General features: G+C 47.9%; 2 protein-coding genes across 2 annotated transcripts in view; one reads left to right on the forward strand and one right to left on the reverse strand.

The window, feature by feature from the left end:
- Positions 1-23107, forward strand: part of LOC116625571 (myosin-16) — a 63116-nt gene extending 40009 nt beyond the window's left edge. The window contains exons 30-44 of the mRNA XM_032394230.1: positions 719-964; positions 1844-1961; positions 3251-3378; positions 3731-3927; positions 5198-5330; positions 6364-6580; positions 8557-8693; positions 8787-8890; positions 13549-13741; positions 14697-14900; positions 15891-16016; positions 17036-17206; positions 17788-17988; positions 19003-19234; positions 22708-23107. Of these exons, the coding sequence (XP_032250121.1) occupies positions 719-964; positions 1844-1961; positions 3251-3378; positions 3731-3927; positions 5198-5330; positions 6364-6580; positions 8557-8693; positions 8787-8890; positions 13549-13741; positions 14697-14900; positions 15891-16016; positions 17036-17206; positions 17788-17988; positions 19003-19203 (2376 nt within the window). The 3' untranslated portion in view covers positions 19204-19234; positions 22708-23107. The remainder of the gene's footprint in view (positions 1-718; positions 965-1843; positions 1962-3250; positions 3379-3730; positions 3928-5197; positions 5331-6363; positions 6581-8556; positions 8694-8786; positions 8891-13548; positions 13742-14696; positions 14901-15890; positions 16017-17035; positions 17207-17787; positions 17989-19002; positions 19235-22707) is intronic.
- KPNA7 (karyopherin subunit alpha 7) overlaps positions 1-26545 on the reverse strand; it is a 113816-nt gene that overhangs the window by 78571 nt on the left and 8700 nt on the right. The gene's annotated exons all lie outside the window — the stretch shown is intronic.

The following is a 26545-nucleotide window of genomic DNA, read 5'->3' on the forward strand; positions in this document are numbered from 1 at the left end:
TCTGCTCGCTGTGGAGGGGCCTGCTGAGCTGGTGTCCAGCTGCGGTCAAGGTCCCGGGAGAGCAGGCATTAAGAAGGGACGATGTCTAGCGATGCAGGGAAAGTTAAGGGAACAACAGGATTCAGGGCACCAGGGGGATGGGAGGAAGCGGGATCATGGGGCTGTGTGACATGGGGAGTCACGGAGCAGGGGCTGCCTGGTGGGCTCCTTCTGGAGGCTCAGGGGGAGTGTGTCCCAGGGCTCTCTCCTGGCTACTGGTAGGTTGCTGGCAAACTTTGGTGTTCCTTGCTTATAGCTGCATCCCTCCAATCCCTGCCTCCGTGGTCACATGGCCTTCTTCTTGTGTGTCTCCCTGGATCCAAATATCTCTCCTCTTAGAAGGACAACCAGCCATTGGGTTAGGGCCCTCCCTAATGCAGTTATGGCATTTTAACTTGTTTATATCTGCAAAGACCCTGTATCCAAATAAGGTCACATTCGCAGGTATGGGGGTTAAGAATTGAGCATATCTTTTTAGGAGGCACAATTCAAGGCACAACGCTATCTAAATGAATCTGATGGGCAACCCTCCTAGAGGCTCAGGACGGATATTTCCATCAAGACATCCCATCAGTGGGGTGCAGAAATAGCGGGGGACTGCTGAGCAGGTGGGCAGTGTCAGACCTCAGGAGGCCAGTGCCGTTCAGTTCCGCTAAGCAACGCTTCTCCTCTCTCCCAGATTGAGCAGAACCGCAAGCGGGAGGCAGAGCTGCTAAAGCTGAGGAGGGAGCTGGAGGAGGCGGCCCTGCAGAGCGAGGCAGCGGCCTCCACACTGCGCAAGAAGCACACGGACTCCATGGCTGAGCTGACCGAGCACGTGGAGAACCTGCAGAGGGTCAAGTCCAAGCTGGAGAAGGACAAGCAGGTCATGAAGGCTGAGATCGACGACCTCAATGCCAGCATGGAGACTGTGCAGAAGTCTAAGGTGAGGGAAGACCCCTGCAGAGCCACAGGGAGGTGCCCCAGTGTCCGGCCGCTTCGCAAATATTTCCCGAGCCCCCCGGCAAGCCCGAGGCATGTTCTGGATGTTGTGAAGGGAACCGAGATGAGCCCATCCCAGATCCCAAGCTCATAACCTAACTGTGCCTCAGTTTCCTCATCTGTAAAATGGAGACATTAATAATCCCTACTCCATAGCACTGTTGTGAGGGCTACAACCGTCCCTGGCATATAAGAAAAGCTCGATAAATGTGAGCTATTAAGATGACCGTTACATTAGGAGAACTACATCCTCAAGGAGCTGGGAGACTAGTTGGATAAATGCATATATCACCACAATGAAAAAGGGATAAATGGCAAGAGGGAAAATCAAGTAAGCCATTCAACATGCGTTTACCAAGCATCTGCCATGTGAAGAACCTTCTTGTGACATGAGAGAAAGGGGGGGCCCAAAGGTGAGCAGGGAGGATGCTTTGGGGTCCCTGTCACAGCCAACTACTATTTCACACTTTAGACACTCACGAGGCATCTTCACAGCCCCTAGTTTATCTGCAGAACCCTGCACTAAGGCTAGTATTTTTTCTTAAACGGACCTGTTGCATTTTCTTATTGGGTGAGGTCTGCAGGGGTCCGGAGTGGCCATAAAAGGGAGATGAGCCAGACAGTGAGGGTCTGTGTGCCAACCCAAAGGCTCCAGGTTTATGTTGGTAGAAATGGTGAGCTGGGGTGGGGGGAAGATGGTTCTGAGACAGGGACGTTCTAGAAGGACTAGGCAGGCAGTCTGGGAGGCTGCACTGGGAACCCAGGTGGGAAGCAGGGAGGGCCTGTTCTCCATTTCCCCATGGGGTTCATTCTTCCTGAGCAGATGAATGACGAGGCCCACATCCGAAAGCTGGAAGACAGCTTAGCAGAAGCCAACGCCAAGGTGGCTGAGCTGGAGCGAAACCAGGCAGAAATCAATGCCATCAGGACCCGCCTGCAAGGTGAGCTGGCCCTCCCTGCAGCTTCCTGAGGAACCGTGCACGGAACACAACAGAGATCCTCAAGGAAACTGAAGGAGTAGCTGGGTCCTCTTCCCAGAGCCTTCTTGGCCTTGGAAAATTCACATCCCCTGTGATGAGACAGGAGATTAGATTCCACCCACTGAGCGTTCCAAGTATCATCTTTACAGTGTCTAACAGGGAACACTATTCAAAGCATTTCCCTCCCAGTTCTGTCAACCACCCTGTGAGATCAGCAGGAGGGGCAGCAGACAAAACACAATTTTTAAACATTTTAAAACATAACCTGCATACTAACAGACAGTGAACATGTGTCACTAATGAAGGAGCCAGAAAATGGCAAACCTGCCTTCAAAGAGCATTTGAGGGGCAGAGATTTACACAGTCGGTTGGGGAAGGGATGCCTATATGTAACTTTGCTAAGTTAGACGCAAAGCCAGTTAATGTCTTACAACATAATAATACTGAACCTCTGGGTTTGGTTTTGTTGTTGTTGTTGTTGTTGTTTTACCAGAAGAGATCCTTTGCATCTCTAGGGCAAAAATAATTTGCAACTTATCACTATTCACTTAACACCTAACTTTGCAGAGGCTGGGCTCTTACCTGCGGTAAACAGCAAGCAACCACGCTATTTCCTGAGAGAAGTAAATACTCCCTAGACAGGCCAGTTAGATAACATTCCACTGTGACACCAGAGAACCTGATGGCATCCTTTGGCCTTATTTCCCACACCCTGAATACTTTCGAAAATCAACATCCCCATTTGATAAATAAGAAAAGGGAAGCTCAGTGAGACGAGGTAACTTGCCACAAAACTAATGACTTCCAGAGCAGAACCAGAAACCCTTGCTCATCCTCTCTGGCTCATGCATGTCTTCCTGGCCTCTGGCCCCAAGAATCGGTTCACAGACGACTAGAGTGTAGGTTCGGGGACCGTGACAGTTAATTTTTCAAAGTAAACACTCTCTGCCTCACTATTTCCTTCAAACTTCTTTGCTGTATCTCATGCCAGGGGCTGGGACTTCATGATCGGAAGCCCTGTACCCCATGCAAGACACCTGGATGTTGGCAATGCTTGGACAATTGCTCCTCTCCTGGGCTCACTTAAATTTGGGTGGCTTGTAATGGTTCACCATGCTCCCCTTCCCAGCTCAGTTGGCCAAGTCACCATATTTATTGGGTACTTTGGGAACGCTGCACTGGGGGAGTTTAGGATCTGGCTGGGGAGCCAGTTTTCCATCCAGTATTTCTCCCATTCCCTTCTCACTCAGCTGAGAATGGGGAGCTGAGCCGGGAATACGAAGAATCCCAGAGCCGGCTCAACCAAATCCTGCGGATAAAGACATCACTGACATCACAGGTGGACGATTACAAGAGGCAGCTGGATGAGGAATCCAAGGTTTGTTTGGGGATGGGGTGGGGGTGAGGGAGCTGTCTTTCTGAAGAAAGTTACAGCTTATAAAGATGTAGAAGGAACATGAAAAATATGATTCAATAAAAAGTTAAAAAGTTAACTACAAGACTGTGGTATTATGCCATGTATACGAAGAAATGAAAACACAAAATTCCATATCCTTGTGGCCAGTAACTGGAACAAAACAAGGAAAATAAACCCTAATGGTTTGGGTTGTAGAGTCAGGTGTCCTTTTCCCCCTTTACTTGCTGCAATGTTGATCCAACATTGTGTGTATCTAAGCCCCCGGGCCATAGGGACCAGTAGGGCCTCTGACAGGCTCGGCTGGTCCCCGCAGTCTCGCAGCACGGCCATGGTGAGTCTCGCCAACACCAAGCATGACCTAGACCTGGTGAAGGAGCAGCTGGAGGAGGAGCAGGGAGGAAAGTCAGAGCTGCAGCGCCTTGTGTCCAAGCTCAACACTGAGGTGACCACCTGGAGGACCAAGTATGAGACCGATGCCATCCAGAGGACCGAGGAGCTGGAGGAGACCAAGTGAGTGTCACCCTGCACTGGAGAGCAGGAAGGCTGGGGTGGGGGTGGCGCTGGGGGGGGGGGGGCAGGGGTCTGACCATGTCAGCCACTGTGGAGGCCAGGACCACAGCCAGGAGAAGGCAGTTCACCAGCTCTTCTTGAAGGGGGGGGGATGTGTGTCTGGACAGCGAAGCCCACTTTGTGCCCTTGGCAGAATACCCAGCCTTCGGGTTCCCTCTTCAAGGCTCTCTGCGTCCTCTGCCCTAAAGTGCTCAGGCTCCCAGCAGGGAGGTCAGGAGCAGGGTCTCCACCTCCAGGCAGGGTGTCTCGGCCCCTAAAGTGCTTGGGAAGCGTCCACAGGTCTGGTGGGTCTGGAGCAAGGCCTCTGGGTGATGCTGAGTGTATGTGGACCACACTCAGCAGCAAGGGCCCTCGCACTGGTAGTTCTCCTGCTCTGTGCTAAACGCCCTCAAATCTTGTGAGCTTTCTTCTTCATTTGCAAACTAGGAAAGTGGATACTCTGCTTGACAGGCCTGAGGAAATAAGAGTGAACACGTGAATGTGGCGCTGAGCCGCCTTCCAGGTATAGGAACAGGCTGGCTCGGTTGCCCACGGGAAGCCCTGTGTGTGAGCCATCCTGAGGCGGGCAGGGAGGGGACCCCAGCCTGCTTGCTGGTGCCTCCTGCCCACTGGCATTTGTGGCGACAAGACAGCAATACGCACAGTGGCCTCCAGCTGACATAAATCTCCTATCAAAAGCTCTTTATACATTGAGCCTAAATCTACATCCTGCCGCTCCCCACCTCCTGCCCTCCAGCCCTTTTCTATTTTCTGTTGAGAGTGTCCAGGAGCTGCCTGCCTAATCCCACTCCAAAGCTCAGGCTGAATCTCAACCCCTCACCTCTCTCTGCCCGGACCTTCTTCCCCAGACACCCGCAGGATCCTCGCCCTCCTCTTCCTCTTCCTCTGCTCATGTGTCCCCTTCCTTGCCTTATTTTCTCCATGGTGCTTATGTCTCTGTGTCTATCCCCTGACTAGAGCAGAAGTTTCATGAGGGCAGGGGTCTTGGTCTGTTTCTCTAATACCTAGAATGATACCTGACCTAGAGTAGAAACAATAAATAGTTGTTGGATGGATGGATGGACGGATGAACGGACAGACGGACAGTGACTGCTTTCCTCTAAACACTCTCTATCTTGTCTGCATCTTCTCCACTGTGGCACCACAAACCCAGCCCCCAGCCCACGGGCTCCTGTGTTTCCCTGACGGCCTCTCTTGCCCTCGCCCACAGGAGGAAACTGGCCGCCAGGCTCCAGGAAGCAGAAGAGACAGCTGAAGCCGCCCAAGCCCGGGCTGCCTCCCTCGAGAAAAATAAACAGCGACTCCAGGCAGAAGTCGAGGACCTCACCATCGATTTGGAGAAGGTCAGGGGGTTAAATGCTTGCTGGGTCCAAGGGACCCCAAGGAGTTGGTTGAAACTATCACATGTCTGGGCTCAGCAAGAAGAAAGAGTTGGCCCGACAAGATGGAGCACAGGGTCTGCACTCAAGCTTCCTGGACACAGGCTCCTGCCTGATCTTAATACTCAACAAGCCACTATTCAAATAGGTCTGTGATGAGGACAAAACTTAGTCCCAGGAAGTCATGCAACTACTGTCTCTCTTCTCCTTTTCCTCATGCAAACCACATCCACACACTTTGCGTGGCTAAATATTCTTGTTTGTGTCCCTGGTGCAGATTGATCTGCAAGTCTCTAGGCCGAATTAAATAAGCTTTCCCCTGGCACACAGCAACCTGATCTTGGTCTAGAGAGGGCAACCACTTCATGCCAGTGGTGACGGGCATGTACGCAGAGGGTCACAGCCACGTGAGAGGCTTCAGGAAAATAGTCCCAAAACCTGAAAACCGTTTGCTCCCTCCACCCAAGTAAGAAATTAAGCAGAAATTTATAAAACCCAACATTGCACCACAGCAAATACATAATTGCCAGTTATGAAAAAAGTGAATGGTCTATGAAAAATAAGGTCTGAGAAAAATCAACTTTGATTCACAAGAAAAATAACACCAAACCCATCTCTGAGTTGGACGACGACGTATAACACATATTAGTAAATTACAGAGAAATAGGCTATGGAGAGTTGGGTGAATGTTTAAATCCGGGAAGGCTGCTGTGGCCCAGATCCCTCATTTTACACCTAAGAAAATCTGAGCCTGGGACGATAAGACGGACTGCCCAAGGTCGCACATCTAGTAGTAGAAGCTTAAGGAGTGGCACGAGGCTCTTTCCAGACTCCCTGCCCCGTGCTTGTGCCATACCTGTGGAATTATTTCTCAGTCCCCCAGAAGGCTGAGGTCACCAGAGTTACTGGGGAGGGGTGGGGAAGGCAGGGAGGAGAGCAGAGGAGGGGAAGGGGCTGGAGAGTCAGACCCGCGGAGACCAGCCCCGTCTCTCCCTAGGCGAACGCTGCAGCCGCCGCCTTGGACAAGAAGCAGCGGGTCTTTGACAAGATGCTGGCCGAGTGGCAGCAGAAGTGCGAAGAGCTGCAGGTGGAGGTAGACAGTTCGCAGAAGGAGTGCCGCATGTACATGACAGAGAGCTTCAAGATCAAGACTGCCTATGAGGAGTCCCTGGAGCACCTGGAGTCGGTGAAGAAGGAGAACAAGACTCTGCAGGGTGAGTCGGAGGGCAGGGACAAAGACGCAGGGCCTCCTTCCTCCTGAGTGCGTCATGGGTTTGAGCACCTGACACATCGTAAGCAACCAATAAATACATACTACCAACACTGTGCAGAAGCACTCGGGCATTCAGCAGCAGGACTTCAAGCAGGTGAGTCACTTAACCTTTCCGTGCCTCAGTTTCCTCACCTGTAAGTCGGGGAGATACTGCCTTCCTTGTAAGGTTGGTGTGACAATGAAACAAGATGTGTGAAATCTTCACTCAGTAGAGTGGCTGAAACAAATAAGGGCTCGGTCGATTTTGTGTATTTGAGCCCTTACATCTATCATATGTACATAATATACATACACGTGTAAGATTTCCTAGTATGGGCTGGAATTTCATTCTGTTGGATACTATTTGAAGAATGCTGCCTATCTGTTGAAGATCATTGTGCCATTCAGAGATCTGACTGCATTGTTTGCTGGCAGGTGCACATTTCTAATCACAAAATCAGTCGTGTAAGAGATGTCAGTATTTTTATTTTCAAGAACTGTTTTGGGATCCCTGTTCTGCTGAGCAGCAAACGAAATCTCAGTCAATACAGGGTTTCCTCAGTTCAGGTTAGATGCCTGATGTAGGGTCACTGCAATGGAAGGTAGAAGCAGATGGTCCCTGATTGTCCCCAAATCTGCCCAAGGTCCTAGCAGTGACTCCCTGGGGAGCTGTCAGCTTACAGGGGAGAATTGTGAGAGCCCAGCATTTGAGGTATGAAGGCCCTGCTTTTATAACCCCGAAAGTCTAAGTACTAAAGGACTTGAACATAAATACACGAATTAAGATTGGGGAGGAACAGCCAGAACACCCAGATCAAGGTTGTCTGGACTAGGAGAGGACAGGAAATAGGAGGGAGGTGATGATGAGGCACTGCTGAGGGTCCCTACCAATGGCCCAGGGCCCTGCCTCCTCCCCTACCCACCTCCGTTCCCCACTCACACCCTCCCACCAGCTCCTGGTGCAGATGATAAAACTCTCCGGTAACCCAGGGGTTAAGAGGAATACGTACCTCACCTGGCAGGTGAAGCATAGGTGAGGAAAAAAAGTTGTAAAGTAGCCCCAGCCTGGTGGGAGCCATGGAGGAGAGTGGCCAAACAGCCTGCCTGGGCTGAGAGGGTGTGAAGCAGCACCACAGCGTTCCTCATGGTCCCAGAGCAGTGCAGTGGGGAATGCTCTGGAAACAGCCACCATGTTCAGGGACAGGTGATAGGAAGCCATGTGGGCTACAGGTGTGTCTGTGATGCCAGCACAGGTGGACACCAACAGCTGAGACTTAGAGGATGCCCCTAATGCTCTCCATAGAGAGCATTCTGGAACTTAGAAACCCAGGCAGGGAGACCCTGGATTAAATGAGATTTCTCTGAATTCAAGGAGGCTTGATGTAGAAATGGAGTTAGGTCACGGATTAATCAGGACACTTACATTTCCTGGACACCTCTGGTTGTGGACTGAGATTTGTGACTGCTCCAAAGTGCTATAGGTCCCTGGGGGTTCCTCGGAGTGGGCAACAGAGAGGTCTCCCAAATGATGAAGGAGATCAGAAAGGCTCTAATCCTCCCACCTTTTCTTGTGAGGTTGGTTTTCAGACCTGGTGGCAGGGAGACAGAGAGGAGAAGGGGCTCTCTGAGAAAAGAAGGCCCTGACTGAAGGCCTCACAGGCCCGGGCAGTCCTGGGCACTGGCCCCAAAGCTGCTCTGTGCTTGCTCACTCTTCTCTGGGCCGCAGCTTCTCATCTATAAAATGAGGAGCTTGAACCCACTGTTCTCCAATGTCCAAGCCCTGATGCGCCTTGAGTCTATGACTTGGGAGTATATTGCTTCTCTTTAGATACAGTGAAGCTAGGAGTGCCTGCTTCTGCCCTGACGTAGCAATGTAGCCACATGCTATGACCCTGGGAAGCTGGATGTGCCTTACTAATGAGAATATTCCTTCCTCAGAGGAGATAAAGGAACTGATTGATCAACTGGGTGAGGGAGGACGGAGTGTGCACGAGCTGCAGAAGTTGAAGAAAAAATTGGAGATTGAGAAGGAAGAACTCCAGGTGGCCTTGGAGGAAGCTGAGTCTTCCCTGGAGGTAACCACATGGCCATCACCTTCGAGGCTGGACCCTTGGCCAGGGACCATGCACCTACTTGGCCAGAAAGACTGATGTTTATATTCCCGACAGGTTGAAGAGAGCAAGGTGATTCGAATTCAGCTGGAACTGGCTCAGGTGAAAGCTGACATCGACCGGAGAATCCATGAGAAAGAAGAGGAATTTGAAGCTACGAGGTATGGGGCTAAGGCAATGGAAGGCTGACTTGAGGTAGCATGATGGAGTAGAGTCCAGAAACCTGGGCCTCCGCCACCCACTAGTCATGTGACCTTAGGCAATTTAGGTGAATACTTTGAAATACAGTACTTAAGTGATCACAAAACCCCATGAGATAATAACCTGTAATAATTCAAATATGGACAAAGGACTTAACTAGACATTCCTCCAAAGAAGATATACAAATGGCCAATAAGCACATGGAAAGATGCTCACTATCACTTGTCATTACGGAAACACAAATCAAAACTACAATAAGATACCACCTCATACCCAGTAGGATGGCTACTATCCAAAACAAAGAAGATGACAAGCATTGGCGAGGATGTAGAGAAACTGGAACCATTGTGTGTGACTGGCGGGAATGTAAAATGGTGTGAAAACCAGTATAGAGGTTCCTCATGAAATTTAAAATAGAATTAACATATGATCCAGCAATTCTACTTCTGGGTATCTACCCAAAAGAATTGAAAGCAGGGTCTTGAAGAGAGATTTATACACCTGTGTTCATAGAATTATTCAGAAGGGCTACAGCATGAAAGCAACCCAAATGTCCACTGACGAGTGGATAAACAAAATGTGGTCTGTACATACAATGGAATTTTTTTAAAGATTTATTTGAGAGAGAGCGTGTGCGCACGCACGAGCGAGGGGAGGGGCAGAAGGAGAGGGAGAGAAGCAAGACTCCTTGCTGAGTGTGGAGCCCAATGTAGGGCTCGATCTCACGACCCCAAGCTCATGACCTGACCCCACATCAAGAGTTGGACGCCCAACCGGCTGAGCCACCCAGGCACCCCCATACAATGGAATTTTATTCAGCCTTAAAAAGGAAGGAAATTCTGACACCTGCTATAACATAGATGAACCTTGAGGACATTATACTAAGTGAAAGAAGTCAGTCACAAAAAGATACTGTATGATTCCACTTACAGGAAGTACTTAGAGCAGTCACAGTCACAGAAACAGAAAGTGGAATGGTATTTGCCAGGGGCTGGGGGAAAGAAGGATGGGGGGGAGTTAGTGTTTAATGGGGACATGATTTCAGGTTTATAAGATGAAACGAGTTCTGGGGATGGATGGTGGCAAGGGCAGCACAGCATTATATATTTAATACCACTGGACTGTGCACCTAAAAATGGTTAACATAGGAAATTTCATTTAACAAGCATTTTTCCACAATAAAAAAATTAGGAAAACCCCCCGTGAGATAGGTGCAATTGTCCCATCTAACAGATGTGAATGATAATAGCTTCCTCATCCCGGCTCTGGGTGTGGGGAAGATTAAATGAGATGGTAGATATCAAAGTACATTGTAACCTGCAAAACCACATAGCTATGTCACTATTAACATTCATGAACCGTTAGAGAACATCCACCACATCACGGAAAAGAATTGATTTGCTGGGGTGCCAAGGAGTGCTGGATTTAGAGATTTTTTAATCCAGTGTCCTCTGTTGCTGTTTGAGGTTCTAAGAAACTTTTGGACCCAGCACTAGGTTTTGGTTTACAGAAATATGATTTGTTATGATTCTGGGAAGATCAACACAGTTGCAACTGTCCACATTGGCACCCTTCCTAAACTGCCTGTCTGAAATCTCCCCGCACTGTGGCTTCCTGAGTTTACAACATCCCCCACAATCACTCCTACAGGCTGTAGGAGAGCCACTGGGGAGAGAAGCCCCATGACTCTGCAGCCATCAGGCTAAACCTGACCCCCACCCTAAATATCTAGCTATGCCACTATGTGGTGCGTGCATGTGTGTGTGTGAGAGAGAGAGTTTGCAACAGATTTGAGATATAATTTACATATAGTTTGCCCATGGCAAGGGAAAAATTGAATGGTTTTAAGTTGTGCAATCATCACTATAATTTTAGAACATTTCATCACCCTCCCCCAAGATAAACCCCATATCCCTTAGCAGTCATGCCCCCATATCTCCCCACCACCTCCACTCCCAGCCCGAGGCAACACTAATCTAGCCAACCACTTTCTTTGGACTTGCCTATTCTGGATATTCCATGTAAGTGGAATCATATAATATGTGGTTCTTTGTGACTGGCTTCTTTCAGCAGAATGTTCTCAAGCTTCATCCATGTTGGAGCATGTGTCAGGAAGTATGTCATTCCTTTTTATTCCTGAATAATATTCCATTGTTTCGGCAGGTCACATTTTATTTTTTCATCAGCTGATGGACATTCGTGTTGTTTTCACCTTTTGGCTACTATGGATAATGCCACTATGAACATTCATATACAAGTTTTTGTGTGGATCTAGGTTTACATTTCTCTTGGATATATACCTAGTTCTGGTCGTACATTAACTCTTATGTTTAACTTTTTCCAGAACTGTCAGATCCTTTTCCGAAGCAGTTGCACCATTTTACATCCCCTGTGTTAAGGACTGCAGTATCTCCAGATCTTCTCCAACATTTATCATTATCTTTTTTATCATAGCCATCCTAGTGGATGAGGTAGGATCTCACCATGGTTTAGAATTGCATTTCCATTATAGCTAATGATGCTGAGCGTCTTTTATGTGCTTATTGGCCACTTACATATCTTGTTTGGAGAAATGTCTATTCTAGTCCTCGGCCCATTTTAAAAACCAGGCTGTCTTTTTATTGTTGAGTTGTAGGAGTTCTTTATATATTCTGAATGCTAGACCCTTCCTTTATCAGATATTTAATTTGCAAATATTTTCTCCCATTCTGTGGGTTGCCTTTTAACTTTCTTAATTTTATTTAAAGATTTATTTATTCCAGAGAGAGAGAGTGAGTGCACGAGCTGGGGGAGGGGCAGAGGGAGAGGGAGAGAATCTCAAGCAGACTCCCTCCTGAGCAGGGAGCCCAATGCAGGGTTCCATCCCAGGACCCTGAGATCATGACCTGAGTCAAAATCAAGACTCGGACGCCTAACTGACTGAGCCACCCAGGCACCCCCCTTATCACTTTCTTAATGATATCCTCTGAAGCACAAATGTTTTTAATTTTGATGAAGTCCAATGTATCTGTTTTTTTTTTTTCCCCTTTGGTAGCTTGTATTTTAGGTGTCATATCTAAAAACCCATTGCCTAATCTAGTCACAAAAATTTCTGCCTATGTTTCCCAGATTAGTTAAGAGTTTTATAGTTTTAGCTCTTACATTTAGGTCTTTGATCCATTGTGAGTTAATTTTTGTAGAAGGTGTGAAGTAGGGGTCCAACTTCATTCTTTTGCATGTGGATATCCAGCTGTCCCAGAATCACTTTCTGAAAAGACTGTTCTCTCCCTATTGAATGGTCTGAGCAACCTTGTGGAAAATGAATTAACTAGGGTTTATTTCTGGATTCATTGATCTATAAGTCTGTCCTTATGCCAGGACCAAAATGTCTTTTTTTTTTTTTTAAGGTTTTTATTTGAGAGAGAGAGAGCACAAGCGTAAGGGGCAGAGGGAGAGGGAGAGAGAATCTCAAGCAGACTCCATGCCTAGCTTGGAATCCAACACAGGGCTCAATCCCACAACCCTGAGACCATGACCTGAGACGAAACCAAGAGTCCTGATGTCCAACAGTGCCACCCAGGCACCCCCACAATGTTGTGATTACTGTAGCTTCGTAGTAAGCTTTGAAATTTGGAAGTGTGGGTCCTCCACTTTGTTCTTCTTTTTCAAGATTGTTTTAGTTATTCTGGGTCCCTTGCATTTCTATATAAATTTTAGGATCAGCCTGTCAACTTCTGCAAAGAAGTCAGCTAGGATTTTGACAAGGATTGCAGTGAATCCCACCTTAACAATATTAGGTCTTTTTATCCGTGAAGACGTATGTCTTTCCATTAATTTAGATCTTCTTTAATTTTTTTCAACCTGTTTTATAGTTTTTCTTGAATTTATTTTTTAAATCAAAGTGAATCAAAATTTTGTTCCCTTCTGAGAATGTTAGGATACCTTCTCCCATGTCTAGAAATTGAATACATCTCAAAGTGCTGCAAATCCAGTAACGTGAAAGGACATAGAAGGTGTTCCGGGTGGAGCAGAGGTGAACACAGCGTGGGGCAGGTGACAGGATCTTTATGTGCTACCCATTTATCTCCCTCAATGAAACAACTATTTTTGGACATCTAAATTACCTCCTCTGGTCCCCTTCTGTGAAAGGAGATTAGCATAGCTTATATGAGGGCTTTATGAAAATGTTCATTACATTGACTACAATAAAATTAAATATAGTATATACAATCAAGCGATGACTGCTGTTTTAAAGAGAGACATAAATCTGACCTGTATGGCCAAGGCTCACATTTTGTAATTTAAAAAACAGGCTAGCATTTGGGTTTCAATCCTGACTCCATGGTGGGCTAAACCTCTGCCATGTTTTTCGTCATCGTGGAGCCTCAGTTTCCTAGCAAGGCTGTTTTGCATGTTAAATGAATTGAGATCCCAAAAGATAGGTGGTAAACATTGACCTTCGTTTCTTTTCCCAAAGCACAATACTCCCCCACTTACATGTTTAAGGGGAGATACGGTCTAATTTCAAATATGGTGGCCATATCCATGTTGAAGCTCTCAGACCTCTTATCTAGGGAGGTTTAGCACAGCCTGACCAGCGAGCCCAGCATGCCAAGGCCTTCTCTGTTTGGACTTGCAGGAAGAACCACCAGCGGGCAATTGAGTCATTGCAGGCCAGCCTGGAGGCGGAGGCCAAGGGCCGGGCAGAGGCGCTTCGGCTCAAGAAGAAGATGGAGACGGACCTGAATGAGATGGAAATCCAGCTGGACCACGCCAACAAGAACAACAGTGAACTTGTAAAGACACTGAAAAGGCTGCAACAGCAAATCAAGGTAGCAATCTGGGAGAAGGAAGAATAATCACAAAGTAAGCCATCCCCAAGCCTGCAGGCTTCCAGGAAGCTAAATGTATGCATGTCTGCAGCTAGGATAGAGGCATGAAAGTGACAACGTGGGGAGTCTGGCAGTCCAGGGAGCAGGAGACCTGGGGACTACATACATGAGAGGCCCCAACCACCACTGAAAAGAGGGAAGAAAACAGGAAAACAGAGAGTTGCACCTGTCTTGGTTTTTAAAGTCATTTTTGACTTATTAAAAGTGAATTCAGGCACAGAAAAATAAAGAACATAATACACACCCCTATACCCACCACTCACCTTAAGAAATAAACATAAATAGAGTTGAAGTCTTCCTTTATCCCTGTCAGGCTGGTCTTTAAAGCACCTGTAGCTGGATCCATGCATTCAACACATGGTTATTAAGAGACCCGCCCGGTCTAGGCACTGTATTAGGTTTAGGGGATACAAGAATGGACACAACAAACAGACAGCCCTGCAGATAGGCAACAAACAACAAATAAATAAAATTGTAGTACGAAAAAATATAGTAAGTGCTCTAGAGCAATAAGAGGACCAGGAGAAGGGAGATGTGGATTAGCCAGCAGGGGTGTGACGGTCAAGGTCATGGAGGAAGGCCTCCGTGAGAAGGCCCTGATGGAAACACCAGGTACTCTATCATCAGAAAAGCCTTGACCTCATGCTAACTGCCCACTGGACAAATCCTCTGGACACCTGGGCCCTGGCCAGATAGGCCTCAACCAGACCGTGAACTCCCCAAGGGCAGGTCTACACCTTGCACTCTCTTCCTCTATGGCCTCCACCTCCCCAGCCCCGCCCCAGCTCCCTGCTGAGCCCAGTCCATAAAGGTCAGGGCACCCTCAGGCCTGGCCAGCCCCACACCATGCCAGGGCCCACAAGGTTGGCTCCGGCCGGGTCCTCTTGCCCCCCAGGACCTGCAGGTCCAGATGGATGAGGACGCTCGGCAGCACGAGGAGCTGCGGGAGCAGCACAACCTGCAGGAGCGGCGCCTGAGCCTGCTGCAGACGGAGCTGGACGAGGTGCGCACAGGCCTGGAGGGCAGCGAGCGCTCCCGCAAGCTGCTGGAACAGGAGGTGGTGGAGATCACCGAGCGGCACAACGAGGTCAACATCCAGGTAGGATGGTGGCTTCCTGGGGGGTGCTATGCACACTCACACTTGGGGCACTGGGACAAGGCCAGGATGGTGCCCAAATCCTGTGGGCTCCTTCAGAACTTAGAGGCAGACAGTGTCCCCACTTGGGAAATCCTCAGAACTCACCTCACCTCGGACATTACTTGTTATGGCAAGAAGCCCGTAACATAAGATGATCTTAACCGTTTCCAGAGCACACACAATGCGTGCACGCACACTGTTGTGCAGAGCTTTCAAAGACAGACTCCCAGACTCTCCCCTGGAGATTCTGATCCAGTGGGTCTCTGGTGGGACTCAGAAATCTAAACTTTTAAATTCAAACTCCTCAGGAGATTCTGATGATTTAGCCAATTTTAAGGATCACCTTATCTTCAGTGTAGCTGAGGACAGAACTTCAGAACTGGAAGGGATCTAGAATATTCCAAAGTCTGACATTCACTTCTCAAATGAGAAACCGTGACCCAGAGAGTTCCGTGGCTTATCCGTGGTCAACAGTGGGGACCACCTTCTACCACCAGTGGTAACACCAGTGCTGCTGACAGTGCGATCCTTTACCAGCACAGCTTAATTCTTAATAAGCATCTCATGTGAATTCACCAAAAGAAAAAATGTGCATGGGACATATAGGAATTATAACCCCATTTTAGAGATAAGATCAAAGCCTAGAGGTAAAGAATTTATCCACAGGTGGAAGTACTGCAGCTTGAACCTGGGTTTTCCCAGCTCTGAGTTCAGGATTGTTCTAGAGCTGCCACCCACCCCAGGCCTAAATGACATTATTCTTGGATTCCTTGTGACATGAGTTCTGCTCTAAAACCCAGAGAAAAATGCAGGGAGAGACCCTACCCCAAGCAGGGAGCCTGTTGAGGGCCCTGGCAAATGTATCCGGGAGAGGGTTGTTTTTCTTTCCTGGACACGGGAAGGGCTATGCAGACTTCCAGGTCACGGCGATGTCTTCATTTTCTCCTCCAGAACCAAAGCCTCCTTGTGGTCAAGCGTAAGCTGGAGTCAGATGTCCAGCGCATCTCCAATGAGCACGAGGAGCTCATCAGTGAATTCCGCTCGGCCGACGAGAGGGCCAAGAAAGCCATGACTGATGTAAGTGTGCACGCTGCCTGGTGCTGGTGGAAAAGGCCTGGGTGCCTCAGGCCAAGCTGCCTGCTGAGGACCAGGCCACCCTCAGCAGGGAAGGCCACCCCCACCCCTCAAGGGTCACTGTGCATAGGGCCCTGCCATTAGGATTGTGGTCCTTGCTCTGGGGAGTCTGGAGGCTTTTCTGAAAAGCCAAAGAGATAAAAATAAGGAATAATTACAAGCTACACATGACCATGTGAGAGATCAGTGCTTGAGGCCTGGGAAATGGGTCAAAGGAGCCATTGAAAGTGGGCTTTTCTGGGCAGGCCTTTTGGCAAGGAGGAATGTTAAACCAGCCTTGAGGAGGGCGTTAGTGAAAGGAAGATGGACGCCATGTCCAGGGGCTCAGAGGCAGATTCAGCAGGACGTGCTGCCAGTGGTTTTGCCCAGTGTTCCTCTGGGGACACACACAACCTTGAGTGGCATAAACCATGTACCCCACTTTAAAGATGAGGGAATACAGATTTTATTGCCAGGTTCCTTGCACTTGATTGAAATGCCAGGAGCTCAGGAATATTGCTGGTCTTATTTGGTGCTATGTCCAGAGAGCCCAGACCCATACACAGTATGCAGATCTTCTATGAATATTTGTGGAATGAATGCAAGAATGAGACGGTAAAATGACTTGCTGAAGGCCACACAGGGGCTGGATGCAGACCTTCATCTTCTTCCTCCAGATCTGTGCTCTTCCTACCCTCTGTGCTGTGTGCCTCATGGAGGAGACAGCAAAGAGGGGCTGGAGAGCCCCAGGCTGGTGGAGTCTATGGACTGAGAGGCCTGATTGTGAGTGCATGTGCCTGCCTCCTCCCTTTTCACTCAGAGGGACCCAGGAGCATGGGGCACGCCCTCTACCAAAACCCAGCAGCACTCATCCACCACTTGGTCTCCCAGAGACCAGAAGACAAGGTCCCTCATCTCTCACAAGCACTGTGAGGCTGCACAGGAACCCAGCTCCAGCCCCTCACTCTTCTCCCCTCCCACAGGCTGCCCGCATGGCGGAAGAACTCCGGCAAGAGCAAGACCACTGCATGCACCTGGAGAAAATCAAGAAGAACTACGAGATCACCATCAAAGACTTGCAGGCCAAGATGGAGGAGGCTGAGCAGTTGGCTCTGAAAGGAGGGAAGCGCACGATCATGAAACTGGAAGCCAGGGTGAGGGCGCTCCTGAGCTAAGCCAGGAGAGAGACAGGGGAGACGTGGCTGGGCAGGGGCCTTTTCCCAAAAATACCATGCCCAGCGCTTGATGAGGAACTGGGTTACTCAGATGCTAGGAAGGAAAAGGAAGTTGAGATAAGAGCTGCAATTTATTTATACAAAGGTCTCCTCTCCTTCTCCTCCTGCCACCTTTCCCCCAGAATGTGATTCACCACCAAGAAGAGACGGAGGTCTGTTTCCAACATTGTTCCTCCCTTGTTACTTACTTAAAATAAGCCTTAGTCTTCACCTGTGGGGTGTCAGAGCTAGAGGGGCCAGGAGGTTCAGTCACCTTGTCCAGCCTCTGCCTCCCCCACTTCCCAGAGGAGTAAACTTGAGGCTCAGGGAAAGGGACCCATCTGACAACCACAGCAGGTACATGAAAGGCAGAACCCACCTGACCCTCCTGGCCAGGGCTTGCCTGCTCTCCTCTGGGGAGGAAGTGGACATGGCAGCCATGACACCCCCACCCAAGGCCACTGAGCTCTCAAGTTCAAAAACTGCATTTCCTCAGCCATGTCCCTCTCTTCTCCCCTCAGATCAAGGAACTAGAGACAGAGCTGGATGGTGAGCAGAAACAGCACGTGGAGACGGTCAAGACACTGCGGAAGAATGAGCGCCGCCTCAAAGAGCTGGTCTTCCAGACGGAGGAGGACCACAAGACCAACCAGCGCATGCAGGAGCTGGTGGAGAAGCTGCAGAACAAGCTGAAGGTCTACAAGCGGCAGATCGAAGAAGCGGTAGGTGCCCACTGCGTGTCCCTAATATGCCCTCCCTTCACAGCCCAGGTCTCAAGACTTGGTTAGAATTAACCACAGGGAAGGAATCGGGTTTTGGCCAAAAGACAACCCGAGAGCTTCGTGTCCATGGCACTGCATTCTCACTATCATGTTGGAAGCAGACTGGACACTACGCACTGAAGATAAGAACGTGTAGAAAATGAAAAGATCCCCTAAGAACACTCGTGCTAACTAAGGTGCCCACTGCAAGGTGTGCTCTAAAACTGGGAGGTCTTGGCTGCCTTATGTCCTGCTTCTGCCGCCCCTTGCAGCCTCTGCCAGGATAACTTCTCTTTCCTGCTCATACTATTACACACAAGACCCTTCCCTTATTTGATCCTCCCAACACAAGGCAGGAAAACTGATATTCTTAGTCTATTTCACAGGTGAGGAAACAGCCCAGAGTGGGATATTTATGTTATGTTAGTTAATGTTAACAACCAAGTCAAATGGGTAGCAAAGGATGGCTTCAAGTCTCAACCCTATACCACACGTCCACCTACTGGTACCAACCGCCCCTCCACCCTCACCCCGACATAGATATTTGATCCTGCCATTGTTCACTGCCAATTCTGGGGCTACCACATCAAATCCATCAGCCACCCACACAACCAATGCCTTTCCCAAAAGGTTCGATAAAGACCAGGCTGACAGTTAATATGGTTCTAACCAAAGCAGCACTCTGACTCTCTTGGGGAGACAAGGGGATGGGAGATGTGTGGTGGGGGCTAGGGAAAGTGCTGAACCCACATCTTTCATAGTGGGTCATCACTAGCTGAGGCCTGAAACCACAAATGACAGAAGCAGAAACAGAGCACATTTTATTTAGAGATATGGATGTCAAGGACAAAAAAGAATCAGTTGAAAGTATTGAAAGGCTGGACTCTTACGTGTCTGTGTAGAACTGATAACGATGCACATTTAAGCCGAAGCAGCCAGGTTTACACCCTGTTTTCCACCATGCCTTTGTCACAGGAGGAGCAAGCCAACCAGACCTTGGCTCGCTACAGAAAGACGGTGCACGAGCTGGATGACGCTGAGGAGCGGGCCGGCATGGCAGAGACCGCCCTGAACAAGCTGCGCACCAGACACCGTGTGGCTGGCAAAGGCATCACCTCTGTGGAGATCATCCAGGTGTCCAAGACAGGCTCCACCAAAACCCTTTCTGAGGAGTGAGGTTCTCCACGTTCCAGCCCACAGCCAGTAGGTATGGACTCCACTCTCCATGCCCATGCTCCGAGTTTCCCTTCCCTGCTCCTGCTTTGCTCCTTCTGACTTCGATGCTTCCTGTCTGCCGTGCCCTGATCTCATGCAGTGGGAATTCCAAAGCTCCCCGGTCCCTTCAGAGCAACACTCCCTCTCTGCATTCCCGAAGCCCTCGGGCGTGGTGCTGTCCACCTGTAACACAGGTGCTAGGGGTCATGATGCTCCCCCATCTGGGTGGAAGCTTTCTGAAGGCAGGTTCCAAGCCTGATGCCACTTGACATTAGGCCTGGCAGACAGGTGCTAATGCTTGTTCTCACTGGAGAACCACAGGACATTTGCAAGCTTACAGCCAGTGTGTATTCATCTTTCACATCCCCACATCCCCATTCCTGAGGATTTCATCAATACTGGTTGAATTTAGACTTCTTACATTAATAATAATAATAATTACTTGCAGCTACCTTTTCTGAGCACTGTCCCATAGGGGACAATATAAAATAGTCCTTTCCTATTTTCTTTAATTCAGAATCAACTGAGAAAAAAAATAGAGGAAACAAATATATAAAAGTCAAAATGCTAGTTTTGTTATAATTCTAGATTAAGAATTTAATGGGTATCCAACCTGGTCATCCTTGTATTTCACCCCACAATTTAAGGGACCTGCAGAACTGAACCACCACAGCCCTGCATCATAAGGAGCAACCCCTACTCCAAGGGGAGGGATGACCAGAACTCATCAAACCTACAGGCAGATCCAAAAGGAGAGACCAGATGGGGTTCATCCCTTCCTTACTGGTTCCTGCTTCCAAACACAGGATAAACCACTCTTCCTCCCGTGAGTGGAGCAAGGGAAAGATCAGGAGAGAGGTGAAGAACAATTTTCCAGAGCAGTGGTTCCCCCAAAATGCGGTCTTTTTGACCAGCAGCAATATCAGCATCACTTGGGAAATTGTTAGAAATGCAAATTCTTATGTTTCACTCCAGACCTACTGAATCAGAGGTGGGTCCAGCATCTGTGGTTTGACCAGCCCTATGGTGACCAGATGTACGATCAGGTGTGTTAGAACCAACGCTGTAGCAGAAATCTCCCCTTACAGAAAGGCAGAGCCAGGGAACAGAGGTTCCTCCTACTTTTACCAGAACTAGGCACATGGTAATGTCTTTCACTATCTTCTTTATCCTATGGTAAGGAGATATATAAATATCTCCATTTGTCCGGTGAGGAAAATGAGCTCAGAGAAGTTCAGTGACTTGCTCATGGTCATACAAGCCTTGTGCTATGGAAAGGCAAACTGTCTTTTATTTTAATTACTGCAGAGATGAATAAGGCTGCCCTCTGTTTAGGATGAAGCAGGACAACTCAAGATCAAGGACTTGGTTTAGGTTGGGAGGGGATGGGGCTGAAGTCTCAGTGTACCGATGGTCCAACCTCCATGGATTATGGGAATTTTCTTCTGGCCTTGTGTTCAAACATCCTGATGGATCAGCCCCCCAGTGAGAGTAAGGTTCCCCACTCACAGCTCTCTTTCAGTACTGGGTCAGTTTGGGTTTTAGTCCAAAGTGATAACCCCACTGACCTTTGAATTCAAACTGAGCCTTTTCTTACCATTTGCTTAGGGAGGAAACAAAAGATAGGAGATAATCTTTTTCTTTATTCTCTAATTCTTTTTTTTTTTTAAAGATTTTATTTATTTATTTGACAGAGACAGACACAGTGAGAGAGGGGAACACAAGCAGGGGGAGTGGGAGAGGGAGAAGCAGGCTTCCTGCGGAGCATGGAGCCCGATGTGGGACTCGATCCCAGGACCCTGGGATCATGACCTGAGCTGAAGGCAGACGCTTAACGACTGAGCCACCCAGGCGCCCCTATTCTCTAATTCTTAAATAATGGTTAGCTCAAGAAGTTAAGGAAACCAGAGGCTTGCCTTTGGATGAATACTACAATTAATGTATAACCATCTCCTCTTGGAGCAAAAACCTGCAAGGGGTCCCTTCTGTTGAACTCTCACCTTGGCAGGGGTTAGTCAGGAGGTTCCCTGTACCACCCAGACTCAGGAGGTATTTCAGTCCTTCCACCTACTAAATCTCAGCCTCCAGGATTAGCCATCTTGTGAAATAGATCCTCTGCCCTGGCTTGGTGACTGTTTATTCCTGGGGTGCTGTTCTTGGTCCAACAGCTCTGTCTCCACACCACAAGGCCACCGTCCTGCCAACAGCACCCAGAGGTGATGAAGCTCTTTTATCCCATTTCCCCTTGCTGGTCACAAGGCTAGGTATGCTATGAGTAGCCATGAGATGTCTTAAGCATCTGATCCAAGACCCCACAAGAGTTTAGTTTTCCAAAGTGGCTTTATATTCAGCCCCACAAATATTGACCAAGCTCTGAATATGGACTAGGCCTGGACTCTGAGATGCAGAGATGAATAATGAATAAGAAAGAACATCTTCCCTAGTGGAGCTCAGAATCTGGTGAAGAGATAGCAGCACACATCACCACAAGGCTGTGAGTGAACGTTCTGTGATGCTACGTTTGCATCTCACCTGGGAGGATCACAGGGGAGTAGTGACTGGTTTAAACTGAGGTGGCTGGGTAGAGCAGTCCATGGAGGAAAAAGTCTAAGAAAAGTCTAAGGCAGCGCCACTCAATGAGTGGTCCGTTTGTTACCTGCCCGAGACAACAAAAGTACAGAAACTGAGAGGAAGTTTATAGACATTTTTACAGCAGTTTATACTGTCATGACATCCAAATGCATGATTAAAGTATTTTATAAAAGTATTTGTTTCTGATATTAAGTAAAATTTTTAATGGAAATTAAAAAGAATAAGTAAAATTGATCCCTCACCAGATAGAGAAGAAAGGAATTCCAGATAGAAGACCCAACATATGCCAAAGTGCAGAGGTCAGATGCATACAAGGGAACAGTGTGACTAGGGAAGAAGAGCTCAGAAGAGGGGAGAGTGCTGGATGTGGCGGGAGACTGAGCTAGCAGGACAGGCATGCGTGAGGCTGTGAAGGGCCCCATTGGGTACAAGTATTCCATAATTTCCCTAAGGAAATCTTGCTAAATTTTTAAATCCATGTGTGGGATGTGATGAGCAGTAGCTTTTCTTTCTTGGGAAGACATATCACAATGGCAAAACAAGGCTGTGGGTCCCTCATGAGACACCACAGGCAGGCTCGTGGTGAGCACTGTATCCCAGGGGACCGCACTCCAGCTCTCTCAATGGCCTGTATGGTGTCCAGGCCCAGTTAGGCACCCCGGGCCCAAAGGTGTCTCTAACCTTCACAACCTCACAGAGAATGAACCAGCTATGACCCAATAATGGTGTCCATTATGAGGAAGGAAGCCTGTGCAGCTGCAGCCCAGGCATCTCGGGGACACTGTCTGTCTAGCAAGAAGGAGGCAAAGATGTCAGAACTCCCAGCTCTGGTCCACAAGGATTTTCTCACCCTCTCTCTTTTTTCTCTTCCAGGGTGACACAGATCTCAACAGCAGACCACTGAGAGGAAAAACATATGAAAATAGAAAACTAGATATCCTGAGAATGTTTACTATGCAAAAGAAAGTGCAAGCCAGAAAGAGACAGGTGCTACAGAATAAAGATAGCTGTGGGGGTAAAGGGTTTGAGGATGTAAATACCCAGCCATTAGAGGAACTAAAATTAGTGTGGCTTCTCTGAGACTGCATCGAGCTGTGTAAGCACTTGGATAACAGTAACAGTGGGTCTGTTTTAGTTGAGATCCTACATGTTCATGTCAAAGACGGAATATGTAATGTCTGTGTGCCCTGGCTGTTTTCTAGAAGTAATTCCTCGTGTGGACAATTTTAATGCCCTGTCCCAATGCAGCTTAAATAAAAGAAACATGAAAAATAGACTGGAGATTGTAAGTGAAGAAATTTTATTTTTCTACGGCTTCCAAATCCAAAGGCAATTTTTACAATATGTCAGAATTCTGTTTTATCCCTATATCCTCATTCACAGGCTTATTTCTTTTTTTTTTCAAAGATTTTATTTATTTATTTGACAGAGAGAGACATAGCGAGAGAGGGAACACAAGCAGGGAGAGTGGGAGAGGGAGAAGCAGGCTTCCCTGCAGAGCAGGGAGCCCAATGTGGGGCTGATCCCAGGACTCTGGGATCATGACCCGAGCCAAAGGCAGTCGCTTAACCGACTGAGCCACCCAGGCGCCCCAGGCTTATTTCTATTGGAAACCATGAGAACTATGCCGTCTTGGTGAGGTTCACTGCAAATTTTGAAAGGGTAGACCAGAGATATGAAGACTAACCAGGTTTCGTAAAGCTGAGAAATCTACAGAATCCCTGAATGGATGTTATAGGATCCATCCAGGCTAAAGACCCACAAGGCCCCCACATGCTCCACCTTGGCATCTCCCAGGATGTTCAGACACGGGCAAGTTCTCCTTAAATCAAGATTTAAGTTCTTCCTTAAGTCAAGTTGAGACCTGCCCCCTGATGGCATCTACTTTTTAACCATTTTGATACCCTGCAGAACGACCTCAATGGCAGACGGTGCTCATGTCCCTCCAAGATTTCTCTTCTCCAAGGCTGAATATTCCTGGGTCCTTCAACCTTCCCAAGTGTGAAAGGGTTTCCGCTGTCACCTTTAACATCCTGGACCTTGTTCCTCCCCTCACTGTCCTAGTCTTTAGAGTGCAGGACTGGAGGAGACAGCACCATGAGGGCTCCCTGCCAGTGCACAGCCCTCAGACAGCACCTCCGCCCCCACCCCGCTCCCTGGAAATGGTGTCTTTCCTTTGACTTTAAGCACTCTCACCTCTTTCGAATGCCCTGGCAGACAGAAATCATTGTTCAGCTGGTAAAGGAAGGGATATTAACATTCCGGTGGTGACTCCCTTTCTCTCTTCACCCTGGCCCATTTCACCCCTGTGATGGTTCCACACCAGGCACTCTCTAGACGGTTCCAGAGGGAACCACTTGGTTCCTCCTGTACAAATGGATCACATGTGAAGACACTGCCCTCTGGCGGTGGGGTCTCCAACTGATTTGTGTGCATCACACAACTGTAGAATTACACATATTGCAATTTTAGGGCTCAAAGGGATATTCAGAGGGTGTATAGTCCATCTCTCAATCAACTGGAGATTCCCCTTAATAACATCCCTGAAAAAATAGTAATCCAACTTGGACCTGAATCCTTCCAGTGAGAAAAGCCCATTGCAGTTTTGACTGACAATCATGGTTCAAAATAACATTGAGCCAGAATATGTCTCCCTGCATTTTGCCCTCATTTTGATCTACTCTTCACCTCTGTAATTACATAAAGTAAGTCTAATTCTTATACTTTGAAGTCAGACAAATATGGGTTCCACTTTCTCAGCAGTGAGACCATGGGCAACTTAACCTATCTCACCTCCTGTTTTCTCAACTGTTAAATGAGGAATAATAACAGTATCTGCTTCTTAGGAATGTGAAGTTTAAATAAGATAACCTGGCACAGAGCCTATTATTCACAACACTTAGACACTTGCCAAGTTTCTTCTAGCATTCTGTAGGACTTAACACTTGATCTCCCAAAGGAGGCTTGGCCTGGCCTGTCAGCCTGGCAGCTGACAGCAACAAGCCTCTTACTGGAGAAATGCAAGGGGAATTCCATGAAGTTTTAAGACCCTACCATCATTTCCTGGTGGATAGTCTACCTGTGGATCTCCCCACATGTGAAGAATTTCAGAGCAGCCCTTCACTTTGTTGGAGGGGTTGGGGGGGGGGGCAGATGTAGACGGGCTTAGTGACTTGCCCAAGACCAGTTAACAGCAGAGCTAAAAATTTATCATTGGGAGGAATGAGGAAAGGTTTCTGATCCAGTATTTATAAGAAAATGGATTTCATTTAGCCACATATGCTGTTTTTGCCTAAGGACGTGTAATTTCAGAATGGCTTGAAGGTCTAAAAGGATATACTCTATGGCCTCGCAGAATAATAGCATTAATTAGTAACCATGAAGACCAAAATCAGGGCACTGGCGCCAGGTTCTGCAGAATAAATGGAGCAAAGACTATTTAAATGGTTTTGCTAAACGTTCTGGGCTAGCTTTCAAAGCTGCTAAATTTTGTATCACTGATTATATTAACTGTATTTTCTTTTTTTTTCTGTATTCTTGATCCTCTGCCATCTGGGGCCTCCCTGACTGAAGAGACACTGCCTCTCCCATTACAGATAGCAAATGGCTTTCATACAGACTAACCAATCCAGAGCCCATACTCCAAATCACCTCCTCTCTTTTGTTCTTATATTCTAGGAGGCATTATTCCTCTGCCCTAATCATCCCAGGACCACATATGAGACAACTAAGGACAGCTCCTATGATCCAGAATCTACTGAAATTATTCAAACTAGCCAATCCTAAGCCTGCTCACCTTGCCTCACCCATTCCCTCCCACAGAAACCACAATAAAGACGTGTGCATGCTTTCTGCCTCCTGGTCTACACCGGCACTTCCCACATGGCCCTGAGTGGCATGACATGCCATGCCTCCTGTTTCTAGGGATGGGTCTGTGAGTGTAAAAACTTCCCTCATGACAATCATTTCATATCTGTATGTCTTACTACATCTGATTTAAACAGATCCCGGGTATATTAAAAAATACCAATTATCTTCCTCCTCCTTTCACATGTGAACCAATCCTGGAGTCCTGTAGGGAAGCCAGCAAGTCTGGATCATCCCAAGGAGCATACCTTTCGGGCTTCCAGAAATCACAAAATCATCACAAAGACCCCTTGATCCTTCCACCTAGAAGCTACCAGGAAGTGGGGCTGGAGATCTGTTGTGAAAAGGCCAACCTTGAATTACAGTAAAATCACAAGACTGGAAGGAAACCTGCTGGCTATTATAAGAGACTATTCTTCCCTCTACTTCCTGAACCCTGGCTTAGACTAACAAAAAACGTATCTTGCAGCTTTGGAGCACTGATTCCATAAAACTTTTCTCTACGCACATTAAAAAAAAAACACACACACACACAACTTTTAAATATAGGCAGCAAAACAGTAACCAGGCATTTAGACCAAGAGGAAAAGTGTATTATGAGCATTAGGTTTAGCAATTAGGAAGACTACTGTGGGAATAGGTACAGGAGAGGCACTCAGCCCAGTCTTGGAAGATAAAGGAAGGCATCCTGGAGGAAATCATGTCTTTGCTGAAGCCGAAGTATGAGTAGGAGGGAGAGCATGTGGGAATGGAAAGTGGGAGTGGGGAGGACCAGCTGGAGCGCGCTTGGTGGCAGGTAGCAGCATGTGAGCTACGATGGCACAAGCAATCGACATTCGATGAC

The sequence above is a fragment of the Phoca vitulina genome, unplaced genomic scaffold (genome assembly GCF_004348235.1).
Source record: "Phoca vitulina isolate PV1807 unplaced genomic scaffold, GSC_HSeal_1.0 scaffold79, whole genome shotgun sequence".
NCBI classification, from domain to species: domain Eukaryota; kingdom Metazoa; phylum Chordata; class Mammalia; order Carnivora; family Phocidae; genus Phoca; species Phoca vitulina.